The 19,622-nt window shown below is 33.1% G+C and overlaps 1 protein-coding gene across 2 annotated transcripts in view; it reads right to left on the reverse strand.

Moving 5' to 3' along the window:
* COL11A1 (collagen type XI alpha 1 chain) overlaps positions 1 to 19,622 on the reverse strand; it is a 224,562-nt gene that overhangs the window by 107,581 nt on the left and 97,359 nt on the right. For both annotated transcript variants that reach the window (XM_042998029.1, XM_042998028.1), the window contains 14 exons: positions 19,555 to 19,617; positions 18,811 to 18,885; positions 17,141 to 17,224; positions 14,916 to 14,972; positions 11,338 to 11,391; positions 7,814 to 7,867; positions 7,624 to 7,677; positions 7,401 to 7,454; positions 5,915 to 5,968; positions 5,751 to 5,795; positions 4,524 to 4,577; positions 4,012 to 4,056; positions 3,705 to 3,758; positions 3,200 to 3,244 (listed from right to left, as the gene is read on the reverse strand). In XM_042998029.1, coding sequence (XP_042853963.1) covers positions 3,200 to 3,244; positions 3,705 to 3,758; positions 4,012 to 4,056; positions 4,524 to 4,577; positions 5,751 to 5,795; positions 5,915 to 5,968; positions 7,401 to 7,454; positions 7,624 to 7,677; positions 7,814 to 7,867; positions 11,338 to 11,391; positions 14,916 to 14,972; positions 17,141 to 17,224; positions 18,811 to 18,885; positions 19,555 to 19,617 — 792 coding nt within the window. The remainder of the gene's footprint in view (positions 1 to 3,199; positions 3,245 to 3,704; positions 3,759 to 4,011; positions 4,057 to 4,523; positions 4,578 to 5,750; positions 5,796 to 5,914; positions 5,969 to 7,400; positions 7,455 to 7,623; positions 7,678 to 7,813; positions 7,868 to 11,337; positions 11,392 to 14,915; positions 14,973 to 17,140; positions 17,225 to 18,810; positions 18,886 to 19,554; positions 19,618 to 19,622) is intronic.

Raw genomic sequence — 19,622 nt, forward strand, 5'->3', positions numbered from 1 at the left:
CAGGCTCTGAGCTGTCAGCACAGAGCCTGACTCGGGGCTCAAACCCATGAACTGTGAGATCATGACCTAAGCTGAAGTCAGATGCTTAACCGACTGAGCCACCCAGGTGCCCCAACTTGGAGAAAAATATTAAGTTAAAATAAATCCATCTCTTTTATTTTTATTTACTTTTTAAATGTTTATTTATTTTGAGAGAGAGAGAGAGAGAGAGAGAGAAGGAGAGAGAGAGAGAGAGAGATGGAATGAGGAGTTATGTTAAGCAAAAGATTAGTGTTTTTTTAATATACCGTCCATTTTAAGTCTCAATTCCATGAAATATCATCATGGGTATGGGTAAATTAACTAATGTTAATATATGAGAGAGTTTCAATATAAATGAACCCAGATCCATATCCATGTCTTCAAAGTCCTTGACTTTAATCTTTATTTTGTGTCTTGTTATTTCATTCTTAACTCATAACATTATATAATAATATTAGTTTTCTGTAAAGAAATTAACATGTGAGTGATGTAAATTCTGACGTCATAAATTAAATCACAAGAAATATTCAGCATATATAAGTTATCAAAATGTCAGGATAAAGGATACTGTTGTTTTATCCAATTTAGTTAACTAAAAAATTTTATCAAATATTTTATCACAAATATAATAAAAGTACAGGCTATAATAACTTAGGGAAAAATATAAAAGTTACTGGGAATTTAAAATATATGACAATAGTTAAGTTATATCTGTTAGATTCTACCATGATCCAACTGAAAATATTATTCACCAAGTTTTGGGAGAAAGGGCTCTTGACCCAGAATGAACACAATACAGTGTATCATAAAAAAAAAAAAAAGTAATATAGATGCAAAATAAAATGTAACATAGATGCAATATAAACAGAACATGCTTCTCTTGTGTTCTTGAGTTCCTTTCTTGTTTTGATAAAAAGAGACTATCTTTGAACCCTCAAATTAGATACATTCAGACCACAGAAGGAAGCAGCTAATGCTTAAGACAGCTTTCTTCTTACCACAAGTACAATGAACCAAATCTTGTATTTTCCCTTTGGCTTGACAAAGGGAATTCAGATATTCTAGTCTACTTTAACAGCAAATTCCTCTTAGTAATCCAATGCATGGTAGAAAACTTGATAGGCATATGCCTCAAGTACAATTTATTATGAATATATTCTGGTCATGATGAGCTAATCTAAAGTATGGTAAAATAGGCCCAAATTAAAATTTCTGATCTAAAGTAAAGATTTGAGCACACCTGGGAGGCTCAGTCGGTTAGGCATCTGACTCAATTTCAACTCAGGTCATGATCTCACAGTTTGTGGGATCAAGCTCCATGTAGGGCTCTGAGCTAACAGCATGGAGCCTGCTTGGGATAATCACTCTTCCTCTCTCTCTCTGCTCCTCCCCCACTTGCATGCACACACACACTCTCTCTCTCTGTCTCAAAAAAAACAAAAACAAAAACAAAATACAAGACAAAACAAAAAAAAACTTTAAAAAGAAATGTCTTAAAGTACATATGTGAAATCACCTTTGGTACTTTACATTTTAAATACATAGGGCAGTCTCCAAAAGAGCTCTAATACTGTACCATATAGAAAATATGCACAGAAAAAAAGCACTTGAAAGACAACTTAAATTTGATGTTAATTCTCACAACATAATAATAGGATAAATAACTCAATTAGAATATTACCAAAGTATGTGAAAAGATATTTTACCAAAGAAAATAGAGAAATGGCCAGTAAGCACATGAATAGATGCTCAATATCACTAGTGGTTAGGGGAATGGAAATTAATAGCACAATGAGATACCATTTCGCTCCAAGAAGAATGACCATAATCAAAAAGAAAAACAAACATTCATGAAGATCTAAGGAAACTAGAATCTTCATACAATGCTGATGGGAAGGAAATAATGGTGCAACAGTTTGGAAGCTTCTTCAAATGTTAAGCATTACGTGCAGCATATAACCCATGGTAACCTATGTATCTACCCAAAAGAGATCAAAATTTGTCCACACAAAGACCTATATGCAAATATTCATAGCAGCACTATTGATAGCAGCTAAGAAGCTTAAACAACTTGTAAGTCCATTACTGCTGAACAAGTAAACAAAATGGAGTATATTCCATTAATGGAAACCATTTGGCAATAAAAAGGAGCAAAAAAAAAAAAATGATGTATGCTGCAACATAATAAGCCTCAAAAACTTTAAGTCAAATGAAAGAAATCAGACTCAAAGGTCACATATTATATTCATTTATATGATTAAATTCATATTTTATATTCACTCATGTATTTCATTCACATTAAATGCCCAGTAAAGACAAATCTATAAAGACAGAAAACAGATTAGTGGTTGTCTAAGTCTAGTGGTTGTCTAAGTGGGTAGAACACAAGTGCATATTGACATTAAGTTTCTTTCTGGGGTGGTATAAATGGTCTAAAATTGTGATTGTGGCACAACTCTATATATTTACTGAAAATCATTGGCCAGTACACTCACAATGAGTGAAATTTTATGGTATGAAATTACACCCCAGTAAAACTGTTTATTTTTTTTAAATTATATGTTCACATAAATCAACACAAGTAAGGGGAAAAAGACATTAAAAAGAACCTGTTAACATTGTACTGTAACTATAGGAGACAGGAATATTACTTAAGGAATCTGGCAGAAGAAATCAGAGAAAAACATCTTTTTAATCAAAGATTTATTATTTTTTTGATCCAGACATTGAGTTATTAACAAGAACATTCTTTGCCATTTATACATAAAAAATGGTGGGAATCATAACTTCACAATTTTCCCTTAATCAGATCTTCCTAAAAAACCCTTTGTCACAGCAAATCTAATGACATTTTTTAAATAATGAGAAAGAAAAGGAGAACCGAAAGGAAGAGAAAGCATTCATTCATTCCAGTACATTTCTAAAATTAATATAGCTGAGAATGTCACATTTGGAAGCTATCCAAATGGAAATATGTGATATTTTATCATTTATAGTTCAGAGATGCATGAATGGCTTCCCCTCACACTGTACCCTCAAGGTTTTACTCCAGATTATTTCCTTATGTGCTGAGCCATCTCAACATCTTATCAAAACCAGATGGCAAGGCATTGCATCTGGCTAAGGTTGACAACCCGAAATTGGTTGCCAGATTACTAGAACAAACAGAGTAACTTACTTTTTCACCAGGAGGACCAATTGGACCTTGTGGACCAGGAAGACCCTATTTTAAAAGAATTTATTTCACATGTCAGGAATCACATCATAAGAACGAATTTTTTAAAAAAGTAAAATAACCTTCTATTTCACATGCAATGAGTTATGAGAATCTGTATACATTCCCCACATTTCCCAGAAAGTTTTGGAACACTATGAGGCATTTTACACAAGCTACTCTTTTGGCAGCGTGATTGTAATGTGATCCGATTCAGACCCTTCTGCAGGTGTGGCTTTCGCCCTGGCATTCCATGAACACTGAATGACTCATTTTATTCTTGGAAAAAAGGGGCCTCTGCACATTTGCTTAATTTAAAAAAAGGTGGGGGGGGGGAAGAATTGCCTTCCTACTTTCACACTGTAAACATTTTCAGCCCTACACAGAATTTTTGAGGCTGTCAGTTTTCTCACGAAAAGATACGATCTTACCCCATTATCTCAAAGGAGCTGCAGTGGCTTAGACTTACCTGAGGTCCTGGATTCCCTTGCTGACCTGGAGGTCCAGGCTCCCCTTGGGGACCCTGCCACAGGAAAATATAAAGAGTCTTTAATAGGGCTATTTCGCATAGTTTTTTTTTTTTTCTTCTCAATTGAAAATCAGTCCCTAAATCAGTTTTCCCTATGGAGAATCTGAAAAATCTTGGAAAATATTAATGCTAGCAGAACTTAATGGACTTAGCAAAATGTAAGAAATTTTTTAGACTTAGCAACAAAAGTGATTTGTTAGAACCTAGATGGCAGAAATGAGTTATTTTACAGATGTTATCTACATACCATGTTTCCTTTTGGTCCTGGGGGGCCGTCTACACCTGCAATACCCTTCAATGAAGGAAAAAAATATATATATATATATGTATATAATATACATATGGATGTTTATAAGTTTAAATGCCTCAATAGAAAATCAAAAGACTAACCTAATAGCATGGCACCCACTAGTCTAGGGTGACTAAAACTCATTTTAGGATTTAGAGGAGATGAGATAAAAGGTAAGGTCTATATTCTCCTTTCTGTGTCCACATTGGAGACAACCTAGCAGCATTTTGTACTGTGTGTTGGAAATTTAACATGAAACAGTGAAGTGGATAAACAAAAAGGAGGAGAAAAGAAAGAAAGGGGTAGAGTGGAGAATGATCAGTGTAACCAATAGGCAGCATCATTAGGTCTCAGAATACAATAAGGCAGTAAACACTTAGCTGTCTACTGAAAGCTGTCATGGCCTTGGGCTTTAAAGAGTGACAACAAGCTTTTCCTAGAAAATTCTGAATATTTCCAGCAATACATACAGGCTGCCCTGTAGGTCCTGGAGTCCCCCTTGGTCCCAGCAAACCTCGAGGACCCTAGAAGGAAAAAAAAAAAAAAAGCATGTCCTCATAAGGAATGCGCTCAAAGTACACTTCCTCCTCTAAAGACATTTTAATGCGATGTTTGGAGCAAAAATATCTATACATCTTTTATTAACACATGGCAAGTAGTGTTTAAAATACCATTTTTATGTAACACAAATATCTCATGTTTATGCTGATCCAAAAGCCAGAATGGGTAACAGGGAGTTTTAGCACATACACTGTGTATCTCTGATTCTATAAATTTACATATAAATTACTTGGGAAATTGTTAAATAGGAAATAATTTCATATTTTATGCCACTTTTGTGTCATTTTCTGATTGGAATGGCAATACTGAATCTTACTAAGTATTATATTTCAATCAAATAAATTATACAAATAGAAAAATCCTGATTTTCACTCATTTCATATTTAGGTATATTTCTTCTTGAGAGAATATTCACAAAGGGAAAGAAACAGACAGCTGGATAACTATATATACAGATTATAGAAGCCACTCTCCTGAGAGAAGATTGTTTTTAATTATTATTATTTAAAATTAATCAATATCTCCTTTTCTTTTTTCCCCTCCTCTATCTTCTTTTCCTTCTTTAGAAAAATCAGTACAGTAATTTATTACCTCTCATATTCCCTTGAGCTATTATGCCTTTGCATTGACAGGCCCTATAATGTGGCAAGCTTGGACTGAAATTAATAGGCCTGGGTTCTAGTCTGGTGTTTTGATTAGTTTTGGGTAAACCTTCCCAATTCAGTTTCCTCATTTATATAATTTGGTGGAAAAAAATAATATAATTTAGCACATGTCATCCTTATATATGATATATACTAAGCTTGTAAATTTTTTGTTTCTTCTGGTTATGAGATCCATTTATCCTAAACATATAGATTCTGGGAGCTACTGATGATATAAAAAATAAAATAAAACAAAGAAATAGCAACAAAAACTAGGTAAGTTCTTTGGCTGAAAAGATGTTACCTCTGATTTTCTCTATAACTTGGACCTCTATGTGCCTTTCTTTTAAAATGGTTTCCCATAACAACTGCCTGGTTAGCTTAGGTAAGACTTCTATAGTCACCTGAGTTTATTAGTGACTATACATGTATGACACCGGTCACTATTTTTCCAAACTAGGGTATTATTTTAAAAGAAAGAAAGTTGCTTACAGCTTCACCTGGAAGACCCCTAGGTCCAATTTCTCCATCTTCTCCCTGTCATTGACAAAATGAATGGGAGGTAATGCAATTAGACAATATATCAATTCAACAAGACTTTGTTCTCTTATGTTTTCATTTTAAATATTTCTTAAAAGAAATGAAGTTTCATATACCCTCATTCCATCTTCTCCAGGGGGACCAGGAGGACCTTGCGGACCCCGTTCACCCTATTAAACAAATACAAATATGATTAGAAAATGAAATAAAGCAGAATATTCAGAAGTCTACCCTATAGCTATCCTGCTGAATTTAACAGACCATTTGGTGGAAAAACTTATGCTTTCTTTGTCCTTCTCAGGACACTGCAAAGATAAATCATATTTTTACATTAACTGACTTTATATATTACTATGCTAGAAAAAAAGTTCCTTCAATTCTAAAAGCAAAAAGGTTTAAATAAAATACCTAACATAATTATTACAAACTAAATCATTTAGAAAGTTATTTTGATGACGATTGTTTTAAACAGAGATACACTTGGTTGACTTTATTTTTTTCTGCTTCTAAAATAATTCATAACAATCAGTACAACTCAAGACTAAAGAAATTTTGGATTTTTTAAAAAAGAATATTGTATATTTCTTTTTTTTTTTTATTTTTTTTTTAACATTTATTTATTTTTGAGACAGAGACAGACAGAGCATGAACGGGGGAGAGTCAGAGAGAGAGGGAGACACAGAATCTGAAACAGGCTCCAGGCTCTGAGCTGTCAGCACAGAGCCCGACGCGGGGCTCGAACTCACGGACCGTGAGATCGTGACCTGAGCCGAAGTCAGACGCTTAACCGACTGAGCCACCCAGGCGCCCCTGTATATTTCTCTTGACATATAGTAGGTATACAGTAAATATCTTACTAGGCTTCCATAATGTTCTCTTTTCTGTTTCTTTCTTTTCTTTTTATGTTCCTTAATTTACATAAAGTTTGTCTTATTTTCATTCTTAACTTCTGAAGAAGAAAAAATGTGAAGGTCCAAAGCTGTTCTTTGAGAGACTGCCTCTTAGTTTAATTTCCCACTAAAAATATCCCCTAGATTCCTGTTCAGCATGGTGGTTTATTTAGGTTTTGCAAATTATAAACTCTTGTGTTGGATTGCAAGCTCATATTATCACAAGAAATAGCTTGTGGTGTCTCTGTCAATGGGTACCATTTAACTTAGGATAATAAAATACAGTGTCCAGTATATTAATGACAGACTGCCTAAAGAGGACTCTATTGAGTATATGTCCACACATAAAATATAAGAGAGAAATTAAGGTGATTATCAAAAAATAAGAGGCAAAATTAAATCTCCACTCTTGTCTTTCTATAAATATATCTTCCACATACATGTACATAAAGATTATGCCAGAACTTATATTTGCATGATTAATGTCTAAAAATAATTAAAGAACTCATATTGGTATTACATGTGTAATTCTACATTGTAATTCTACTTCTCTTTCTTCCAGTATATAGTAGATGCAGTAATTTACTAAATTATTGTCTTTACAAATATTTAAATTATTATTTTTTATTTCTTAAAGTCCAATGATTCTAAAATAGTTCATAACATTCCTATATTGTCCCTGTATGCAAAGTAACAGAACAGTATATCTTACCCTGTGACCTTTGTCACCTGGCAGACCCGGAAGTCCATCAAATCCTCGATCACCCTGTAAAATAAACATCATCATCATCATCGTCATATTCCAAATCTAATTCTATACTGTAATTTAATTGTGAAATATTCATTGATATCAAGAAACTCTGTTTTAAAATATAAAATTTTCAGAGGTGAACTGACATACAAGATCTGAATATACAAATGTGTGAGCTCCTGACCTTCGCCCCAGGTTCTCCGGGCATGCCTCTTCCTCCATCAGCACCCGGACGACCCTGATAATGCCAAGAACATGACTAAGCAAAAAGGATTCCTACTGGCACAAAACAACAACAACAACAACAACAACAACAAACAAGATAACTGATGATTTCAGATGCCCTCAAAATACACAATAAAAACCAGTCATACCCTTTTTCCAGGTTTTCCCGTTGGACCAGGTGGACCTTGAACACCACGAGGGCCCTATATCAAAACATCATAATTTATTCATTTTATGGAATTTTTGATCAATAAACTGAATCACATTGAGAGAGATGGTTTTAGAAATGTATGTTCTCTTAGCTTTACCTTAATCACTTTAAAATAAAGAAAATTATTTCTTATGTAAAAGCTCAGATAAAGCAGAAGACAAAAGAATAATTTTTCTAAAAGGCTTCTTGCCACAAAAAAGAGTCATATTATTTTGTTAAATTTCTAGAGACAGCTGATTACATTTAAATAAAAGTAATAAAAAGTGATATTTTAACATTTAAAAAATTCCTCAACTACTCATTTTATTCTCAAAAACTTGAGTTTTTTTACATTTCCCTTGAAAACACTCTTAACTACCCATCTATTTTCTCTTTTCTTTCCAATCACTTTTTCTTCATCTTTCCCTTTATTTTTTGGAGATTCTCTCCTACGTATTTATTCTTTTATTTGACTTATCACATGGATTATAATTGCCATTTTTCATAATTGAATCTCCCATTAAATTGTTAACTGCTGTGGTGGTTTTAGATTACATCTGTCTTTTCTCCATTATACTCCTACAACTTAGCATAGTGACTGATACATTTTTCTCTCAATCACCTACAAAATGCTGCAGGATGATTTGGTGATCCCTAATGCAAATTATTGTCTGGAACCATGTCATTTCAGATCAAAGGTTAAATATTCTCAGTATGTTTCTTTCTTGGAGCAGTAGAATACAATGTTATGTCAACAAACAATGTCTTTTGTGGGGATTGATCTACATGTTTTTCAAAATAAAATTACACATTGGGGCGCCTGGGTGGCTCAGTCGGTTGAGCATCCGACTTCGGCTCAGGTCATGATCTCGCCATCTGTGAGTTCGAGCCCCGCGTCGGGCTCTGTGCTGACAGCTCAGAGCCTGGAGCCTGTTTCAGATTCTGTGTCTCCCTCTCTCTCTGCCCCTCCCCTGTTCATGCTCTGTCTCTCTCTGTCTCAAAAATAAATAAACGTTAAAAAAAATTTTTTTTTAAAAATAAAATTACACATTTAATAATAGATCAAATGTAGTTCTAGAGTAAACATTATATAGGCCTTTATATCCTTTTTAAAGTTAATTTAAACACTATGCATATGATGAGTGTGGTAGCAAATGTAACACACATTTGAAATTACAAATATTTTTTATCATCCTTGTAAAATGTTGGTTATAGAAATATGAAATTAAGGTTATCTAATAATTGGAGTTTAAAAGAATATACCTTTCTAAGAAAATTATTGTTGTGAAATGACTCTACCCTATATCTCAGCTGGAAAGCAAAGGGCAATACTAACAGGACAAATCTTAGTTTTTAATGAAAATGATCCTTCTTCACTTGATATTGTATCTCTCTGGACTTGAGTCAAGGAAAGCCACAAAAGCCACAAAAACTACTGCAAAATGTTTTCAGATTCAACTATTTTATAAAGGGGTAAATTTGATGAAAAATTTACAAATTTTGCAAAAGATTAAGCTCCCTAGACTTTCATATAGTGACACTTCAGTATTTTTATGCAATTCTCAGTTAAGTTCCAATGCTTTCCATACCCCTCTGGCAATATTAACCAAGCATGAAATAGAAGGCTGCCATGTTCTGAATGACCCAAATATCCTTCTCAATTTTCTTTGATTTTTTTCTAATTCCAAAACAAATTGTGGTGTAACCATATAAACGAATAACACTCAGCAACAAAAAAGAATGAACTATTGATGCACTTATCAACTGTGATGAATCTCAAAGGCACCATGGTAAATGAAAGAAGCCAGTCTTCAAAGGTTACATAATGCATGATTTCATTTGTACAGTATTCTTGAAAAGATAAAAGTGTAGTAATAAAGAAAAGATCAGTGACTGTCAGGTATTAAGGGTGGAGGAGGAGATGTGATCATTAAGTGTTGGCTCCAAGAAATTATTTAGGTTATTGAGCCGTTCTCTCTCCTGATGATTATGGTAGTGGTTACAATGAATATACACTGGTGTTGAAATTCATTTTCACCTTGTAATATTTTAAAAATAAAATTAATTTTATTAAAAAAGATTTTTTTACATTTATTTATTTTTGAGAGACAGAGACAGAGTGCAAGCTGGGGAGGGGCAAAGAGAAGGAGACACAGAATCCAAAGCAGACTGCAGGCTCTGAGCTGTCAGCACAGAGCCCGACATGGGGCTTGGAACAGTGAGATCATGACCTGAGCTGAAGTCAGACATTCAACCGACTGAGCCACCCAGGTGTCCCCCAAAATAAAAGTAATTTTAAGGAAAAGAAAAATAATTAGTGGACGGCCACTTGAGAGTTCCTTCAGCGCAATCTGAATTTCTATTTATTGAGTATATCAAGAAATATTTTCATTTAGGGCACCTAGGTGACTCAATCAGTTAAGTGTCCTACTTCAGCTCAGGTCATGATCTCATGGTTCATGAGTTCAAGCTCAGCGTTGGGCTCTGTGCTAACAGCTCAGAGCCTGAAGCCTGCTTCAGATTCTGTTTCCTTCTCCCTCTGCCCCTCCCCTGCTCATGCTGTGTCTCTCTCTGTCTCTCCAAAATAAATAAACAAATGTAAAAAAAAAAAAAGTAGAAGTATTTTCATTTAAAAATAAATGTATTTGGGGGGCACCTGGGTGGCTCAGTCAGTTAAGCATCTGACTTTGACTCAGGTCATGATCTCACAGCTCCTGATTTCAAGCCTCCTGCTGGGCTCTGTGCTGACAGCTCAGAGCCTGGAGTCTGCTTTGGATTCTGTGTCTCCCACTCTCTCTGCCCCTCCCCCGCTCGCATTCTCTCTCTCCTCCAAAAACAAATAAACATTTAAAAAATAAAGATAAAAATAAATGTATTTTTAAAACGTCACATTTTGTTTTTCTGTTTTCTAGAATGAGTATACTTCCTAATGTGCTTATATCGAATGTTTCTACTTATTATCATTAAAGGAAAGATAATACTTTTAACTTGGTATCATGTAATATAACCTAAGATCTGTTTTTGAAATTTCAGCTCAGATGTTTTCAATTCTCATAATTTCCTCAGTTCTACAAAAGGTTTGAAGTTAGCTTCTTTTAAGTATGTTAAATATTGTTTCTGAAAGTATATGCTAGGTTCACTTTCCACAGAAAATATCGTGGGTTTGAGACAGGGCCTCTAAGTAGTACAACTGCAGTAATTCTCTGCTCTGTACAATCTCAAGCCAGTTTAAGATTCTGAAGGCCTATTACTATCAAGCCTTTCCCATCCCAGCTTATTATCTTCTTTTAATATTGTTTAAATTAATCAAGTTATTGGCAGTCAACTGGCCACTAGGGATTTTTCAATTAAAGGAGGTGATGTGAACTTAAAAGTAATGTAAGTAATTTCTTTACTCATAAAACAGATGGCAGATACTTCAATTATCCTACTGGATAAAATGAAGTCAAAAATAAGATAAGTGAAATACATTAGTTTTTTTACCTGAGGACCTGGGTCACCACTCTCACCTTTGGCACCAGATGAACCAGGCCCCCCTGCAGAGAAAAAGTAAGGATATAATAATTTAATTGAGCAATAATTCCCTAACCAATTTCATCCTACCATTTTCACATGAAATGGTTAAACACTGTTCCACATATATTTCATCAAATTAGTATAATTTTATTAATTAATACAATAAAATTTTAAGTCTTTTCATTGAAATACATCTTTTCTCAGATTTTGAATGTATTCAGTGTGAAAGCTGCATTTTAAGTCTCCATTTTACACATAATTACACAGAAGCCAATTTCATGAGAAATCACATTGAAATTTTCTTTAATGTGTGTACCATCAAGTACTTATGATAATACACAAGGCATTATTTATTATTAAGCTGTGATGCAGTACAGAGGCAACACATTTTTACTGAATCAGGTATGTGCTGAATCCATTTATACAGCCAGGACTTGGTGAAATGTTATTGCTTTTATACTCAGAAATTTCTCAGACACTGAATTCTATAGCAATAAAATGTCAAGAACAGATGCTACCACCATCATTATAATTGTCCTGAAATAACGTCAAAGCATTTTTTCCCAAAATGGTTTGTTTATTTCCCAGAAGAATAAGTCTTTATGACAAAAACTTCTTACAAATGTATACATAACTCAAAAAGTGCAACAAAAACCTAGCACATTAACTGGAAAAAATATAAAATCAATTTATAAAAGTGTTGTGGGTTTTAAAAATAAATACCAGACTGTCTATTCCCCTAAAAAGCTTTAGGACATTAAAATTAAACGTGGTGATAATAGTTACTTTGTACTGAAGAAGTATATTTTAGGTGTTTAAGAAGTTTCTGATTTATTTAAATCAATACATATTCAAATAATAGTGCATTGAATCATCATACAAAAAGATCAAAATTGTGCTAAGTCTGAAAATGTTAGCTATCTAGAGCCTCCTGGTGGCTCCAAAGTAAAATAACTATTAATCTGACTCCTAAAAAATACAAAAAAGTCAAATAACAGGAATATTCTAATCTTAAAAATTATAGAATAATAGCTTTCAAGTTCCTAATTAAGAATTCTTGCAACTAAGTTTTTTCAAGAGAAAACCTGGGATTCTATATTAAATCAGATTATGAATCAATGAGTTGAACACAATTATAGGATAGTCAATTTGTTTTTAATTAATTTATTGCATTATATTCTCTCTATATAAGGACTACCTACTCAACAAATTATAATTACTTTGTCTAAACACTCTAAAAATTATCATGCAATAATTGACAGTAACAGAATTCGAAAATAACCACAATATTTTCTATGTTTCTTGCATATTTATAAGCCTCCATTTGTCTAGAAAAGCAATTGAAAAAAACAATTGAATTAAGAATTTTTCATTGGAAGAATGCATATGTTTGTATCTTAATATAGTGATGTAGACTCTGTTTCTTTTTTAAAATGTTTTTTAAATGTTTTATTTTATTTTTGAGAGACAGAATGAGTGGGGGAGGAGCAGAGAGAGAGAGAGAGAGACAGAATCTGAAGCAGGCTCCAGGGTCTGAGCTGTCAGCACAGATCTGGCCCAGCGTGGGACTTGAACTCGCAAGTGGTGAGATCATGACCTGAGCCGAAGTCGGATGACTAGCTGACTGAGCCACCCAAGCGCCCTGACTCTGTTTCTTTTATATAAAATACTTTAAGACTCTAGAATTTGACAGTCTCTAGTGATTTGATGCTTTGGAGCAAAGGATAATAGAGGAGAAAACTGAAAAGAAACAATATGATGTTTTTCTCTCAATACCTACCTTTAATATTTAAGGAAGCTAACACTTTCCACAACAAAGGCTTAGGTAGTAAAATTAATTAGTCTTGTATCCGATGTTTGACACTAAGAATGTGTACATGGTTGCCAATGTTTCCTTTCTGCCAACAAACTGGGAATGGCTGACCCTCAAACGGGTGGTGAAAACAGGAACTGTTAATGAAAATGCTTTCACTGCTTCTGCTCATCACTGCCCTGACCCTCTACAGATCTGCTGAGCTTATGCTTGTCAGGATGATACATAGGAAAATTCCTTTGGAAAATGCAGTTTTAGAGATCCTTGACTGATATTTTTAAATTATGTAACATATGGCAGTATTTCCCAAACATGCTTGACTGTAAGAATCTGCCTGGTGCACTCATTAAAAATATAGTTTGTCACTTTGAACCCTGAACCTTTATCATCAGAATCTCAAGTTAAGGGCCCAGGAGCTTTTTTTTTAAATAAAATATATAGATAATTCTTCTGCCGCAGATTTATAAAACATTTGCATACTGCTGACTTTCCTTAGTCGTAAATTTGAGTTATCACTAACAATGAAGTATTAACTTCATTTCTTCCTTTGTTAAGTAACATAGAATCTTCCATGTTTATTACTTTGCCAGAACATATGTTCTACATGAGCCCATATGATTGAGTGTATGCCCCTTCAAAATATATAAGATGTACAAATTTTAAGACTGAATTAAGATTACCATAGTTTATGTAAACTACATTAACAAACCTTTGAATAAAATACATGAAGAAAACTATTTATCACTCTAATAAGATCAGTAAAACAAACTAAATAATTAGAAGACTATTCACTTGATGTAAACTTGAATAAAATTATTTTGCTGTGTCTACTAAGTAAATCACATGTTAAGATTTTAATGTTCATAGTAATAATTTCTATAAATACCATTATTTCAATAAAACATACTGAAAGCATATAAAATCATATGAAAGAACAGGAGGAATAGCTCTTTATATAGAAAAATAAATATTTAAGAGAGAAATTATTTATTTAATTAATTGTAAGATCAATCAGAAGCAAGGTTTGACTCATGCAGTCTTCTTTTCCCTTAAGGAAAAACATGACTTGAAAAGAACCTTTGTGTTTTTTGTGAATTGCTACACTGCTCAACATTTGGTAAAAGTTTCAAAATATTTGAAGATTTTTTATATTAAAAACCACTTGGAAAATATTAGCTTGTTAGCAAGCTTGTATGGAAAAATAAAACACTGTCATTTTCCAAGAGTCTCCAGAAGACAAATTAATTTCTCTAATATCTGAAGTACTTTGTGGAATAGGGAAGGCAAACTGAAGTTTAAGCCAAGTATCCTGCTTGCTTCCCAAATTATGGAATAATTTAACTGACTTCAAATACTTTTTTCTTTTTTAATGAAAATTCTATTTAACATAAAATCAAGTCTCAATAATTTAATGTAAAACTGAATTTTAATAACTTGGAATGTTATGCAAATAAATTATAATTATACTTCAAAAATTAATAGACACGTGACTCAATTGTTTTTTTCACTGTATTTATTTGATTTGAAAATTCTTCATTGAAACTTTTTTTTTATCAAAACTTACTGAGGACTAAATTGAAATAGACTTTAAAAAGAGGAACAAAATCAAGCATAGGTAGATATGCATATCCTATTTTTATCAGCTAGAAATATGAACAATGCTTGGCCAAAGTTGCACAAGGAAATACTACTATGTAAATTTAAACACACATTATCTTATTGAGTAACCTACCACAGGACCCGGTCTTCCAGTTAGACCCATTGGGCCAGGTGGACCTCTCAGAGCAATCTAGAAAATAAAGTATATCAAACTCAGGGACGCCCTTTTTGGACAAGAATAGTAAACCACAATATTCATTTGCACAAGCTACCTGTAAGTAACAGGTAATAAACAAAGGTATATTAGCTACATGCTAGAAAGAGTGCCTGATAACTGAAGAATTACAAGCTTCTAGAATGACAAATGATCTAGCAGATTTGCTCTCAACTGTTATAGCTTGTATACAATCTTGTACCATATACTATTATGATTTATTCAATAATAAAAGTTAAAATAGATTTCAGTACAAGAAATCTAATATTATGTAATTTTTCTACTCTGAAGCATACTTCACAATAACATATAGACTTCTCTTAAACATGTTGGCACAATTATCATCGAAAATCCTTTTAGAGATGAACAATTTGAGGTGCTTGAAATAAAAAGTTTCTAGCAATATTTAGGAAAAACTATTGACAATTAAAGCCAGATAGCAAGCAAAATTGATCAGAAAATATGCTCATACACTTCTTTTTAACAAATCTCAAATTTAACATTACAAGAAAAACACATTCATTTTGTATAATCATAGGCATGATAGATTGATCACATGCACTATTGATACTGAATATTAGAAATGTGAAATTAGCATATTTGAAAAGCTGGAACAAGTGGAGTACAAAGGATAAATATTTAATAGATGTTAAATTAGTATGGTGAGCTATTTTTGAATATTAGTGATTCCAAAAGATGAATATTTAGATTATCAAAACAGATATCAAAAATAATACTGTAATAGAAACAATATGTAAAATCATATTAGAAAAGTGCACAAGATAAAAACATTAGGATCTCCAAGGTTCCACTACTGACTCACCATGAGATTTTTGACAATATACTTCTTAATCCTTGAGATTAAATATCTGAAAAATGGGAATTATAATGCTTGCTACCTATTTACAAGTAGGATAAAAGGACTAATAAAAGGAGGAATTTAATGGCCTCATAAAACATTTAAGCTCAAATAATTACCTTAAGTTTGTTGAAAGTAATATAAATTATAAGATGAATTGTAGGAATCATTAGCAAATTATTTTAAATATTTTTAGGGATGTGTTATGCCAAGGTCAAAAAACACTTAAAGTTTTCTGTCTTTATACAGGATATAATCAAATAATGGAATCTTTGCAGATTAATAGATTTAGTAAATATATAAATAAATATGAGAGTGAATTGCAACCTTCACTTATGTTTTCAGATATTTTATACACATACACAATAAAACTATATGTGTATAAAATACACAAATGATAAATTTTATATATTCATAAACTTATACAAAGTTATCACAGAAATGATTTATAGCACTTAGAAAGTGGGTAATTGTATCCATACCAAATGTGAGCCATTTATTTCCTTTTTCCTTAAAAAAACCAAAACCCCTACTACAAATAAAAGTATTATATGACTTTCAACTCTTTCCTTGTCCACTATTTAAATTTCCTTATGTATAAGACATGTATAAGATAAGATTTCCTCATGTATAAAATCTGTATAAGATAGAGACAGTGGAAGCTTTCAGCTAATGAAGGATCTATAAACTAAATGGATTTTGCAAAAACACTATAGATTATAACAATTAGAACTTAAATACATATTTGAAGGATTCTTTCCTATATGATAATGCTTAAAAAACTTAATTTGCTGGCTTGTTCAGGATATCCTGAATAATTTAGGAGATTAGGAGGAAAAAATTATTTCAAACCTTCTTCTCTTACTTTTTTTTAATCATCAAATTCTGTCTTAGCAGAGAAAAACTGTATGTGAAAAAGTGCTAGGTATAAATCCATCAGTACTCTGAAAAAATTTTAGAAAAATGTGTGTTATTGTTTGTGTGTTATTGCCAGAATTATATATGGCAATGCTGCCAGGGTCAATCATTTAATTTTAGTATTCAATTAAAGAAAATATTCTCACTGGAAAAATAGATATAATCTTAGCAATTTTTATAGCTAAAATTCAATGCACTTTTCAGAAGTGTTTTGTTTATAATAGTAGCATCCTCCAGGTGCAGACACACACACACACACACACACACACACACACACACACACACACACACAAGCATGCACACATGTGCATACACACACAATCTGACATATATCAGTTTATAGGAATACATGTTTATTCCTTCTTACCCGAGCCTGCTGAAGAATCGCCTGTGCCTGAGCTTCCTGAGCAGAGATGGTTGGTCCTTTGGAACCATCGCCACCATAACGAAACTAAGAAAATAAAGAAGCTCAAAATTAGCCATTTTCAAATAGGTGCCTTAATTACTATATAAAAAACTGCTTACTGAAAATGGTGTGGTTTTATAAAAGTACAAGATAACTTTATTATGAATCAAGATACCTAGATTTTTTGGGGGATTCTCCTGCCCATATCACAAGTTCCCTAGACCATGTTTTACCATTTATAGAAAAGAGACTTCCAATTTTCATTCATTCACTCATTCATTCATTCATTCATTTTAATGTTTATTTATTTTTGAGAAAGAGAGAGACACAGAGTGTGTGCGGGGGAGGGGCAGAGAAAGAGGGAGACACAGAATCTGAAGCAGGCTCCAGGCTCTGAGTTGTCAGCACAGAGCCTGATGCGGGGGGTCGAACACACCAACCCTGAGATCATGACCTGAGCCAAAGTCGATGCTTAACTGACTGAACCACCCAGGTGCCCCAAGACTTCCAATTTTATATTCCATAATCTTTGAAAAATCTGAAATAAGTCACCATATATTTTACCTGCACAAATGCTACCCATTTCTATTCACTCATTTGTAAAAAGTCCAAGTGTGTTCAGTTCATTGGTGTTTATAGATCAATTGTTATTTTGTTGAGCAAAACTTCTAGAATCTGTATGAACACGGAGGAAATCTTCCTTGAGATATACTCATTTGTTTACTGTTTCTCAAATAATTATAATAAGAAACTCACCCTCCCTGTATCCTTCCATAAAATTCTAAAATTCTAAAGCTTTCTTAAATTTAATTCCAAATGCAGCATGAGTCAATTTCTTACTCTACATGATTATTACTTGAAATTTTATTACATTTAAACAAATAAATCACACTTTTTCCCCCAGAGAACAAGGTCAATTTTAAAAAGCAATCTTATGGTCAAACAATTTTTGAGCAATGAATAATGACCCTACAGATATATCTTCTTTTAAAAGTATCAACTATTGTATCTATGGTGATAAATAGCATATTAATATTATGTTAAGTATCACATGAAATGTATGTTAATCATACGACTCAGGATAAAGCACATGACTGGAAATACGAAGAGCAACCTGTAAGCTTTGTTGTCAAAGTCTAATCAAACAGTGAAGGGCGCCTGGGTGGCTCAGTTGGTTAAGCATCTGACAGCCTCAGGTCATGATCTCACAGTTCATGAGTTCGAGTCCCACATTGACTTAGCTGGAGCCCCACTTCTGGTGAGCTTAAGCCCCGTACTTCTCTTTCTCTTCCTCTCTCTCTCTCACTCTTTCTCTGCCCCTCATGGGATTTTCTTTCTCCCTCTCTCTCTGCCCCTCACTCACTTGAGCCCTCTCTGTCTCAAAAAAAAAAAAAAAAAAAAAAGCCTAATGAAATAATGAAACCTTTGCTCTAACACAGAGATTGATGTTTACTAGAATTTTGTTTTAATAAAATTTTCTAGAATTTCTAAAGGCTGCATGATTTCAAATATCTCTACCACATACAATGGTTTTTAGTTAATTGCTCTGTAATACAGTTCAACAATGTTTTTCAGCAATAAGATGATGAAATGTTAAATCATCTTTACAGCATTAAAAAAAGAAAACATACCGGTAACATTAACATGGTCCCAGGAGGACCAGGTAGACCATCAGCCCCTGGTAAGCCAGGACGTCCTGGGGGGCCCTAGGAAAGTAAATCAGCAAAATTAATAAATAAATTAAAAAAAATTTATTAGAAACAGAATAACCTTTAATAACATTAGTCTACATTAACTAATTTGCATTTGTCCCTCCTTTGTTGGTTAATCTCCTTTTAGTAAGTATACCTAGAAAGGGTTGTTTTTCATTTCCCTACTTTCACAGGATTTTAATCATGCACGAAGTTATTGGCTATTCAAGGATGGAGGAAAAAAAGGGAAGGGGTTTTACAAGAAGAGTTTGTACAGACTTAACACAAATGGCCTATTCCACCATGTTATCCAGGACATGCTCTTCAAATTAGAATTCAGGCTTACTAACTCAGTTTATCAGAACCCAGCTAAATAGTCATCACAGTTTGTGGAAAACGGGTTTCAATTCAGATTAAATAACTGAATCTAATGTAACAGGTTTATCTCAGCATTGCAATTTATTGAAAATAAAAGTTTTCTTATTAATTATAACATAGATAAGTGCACATTCTTTATCCTCACTTCTAAAATTATAGTTAGAAAATTTAACCAAAATGTTGCACATTGAGTTCACAGGCTTCCTCCTCTCTCATGAGAAAGATAACATGCTTAACTTGTGAAATATATTTTAATGATTTTGATTTATGTTATATTCTTTTGTTATAAAGAGTCCCTTCACTTACCCTCTCTCCAGGGTCACCAGGGGGTCCAGTGGGGCCTTGTAGACCTGGGGGACCCATAAGACCCTATA

This window comes from Panthera tigris, chromosome C1, assembly GCF_018350195.1.
Source record: "Panthera tigris isolate Pti1 chromosome C1, P.tigris_Pti1_mat1.1, whole genome shotgun sequence".
In the NCBI taxonomy this organism is placed as follows: Eukaryota; Metazoa; Chordata; class Mammalia; order Carnivora; family Felidae; genus Panthera; species Panthera tigris.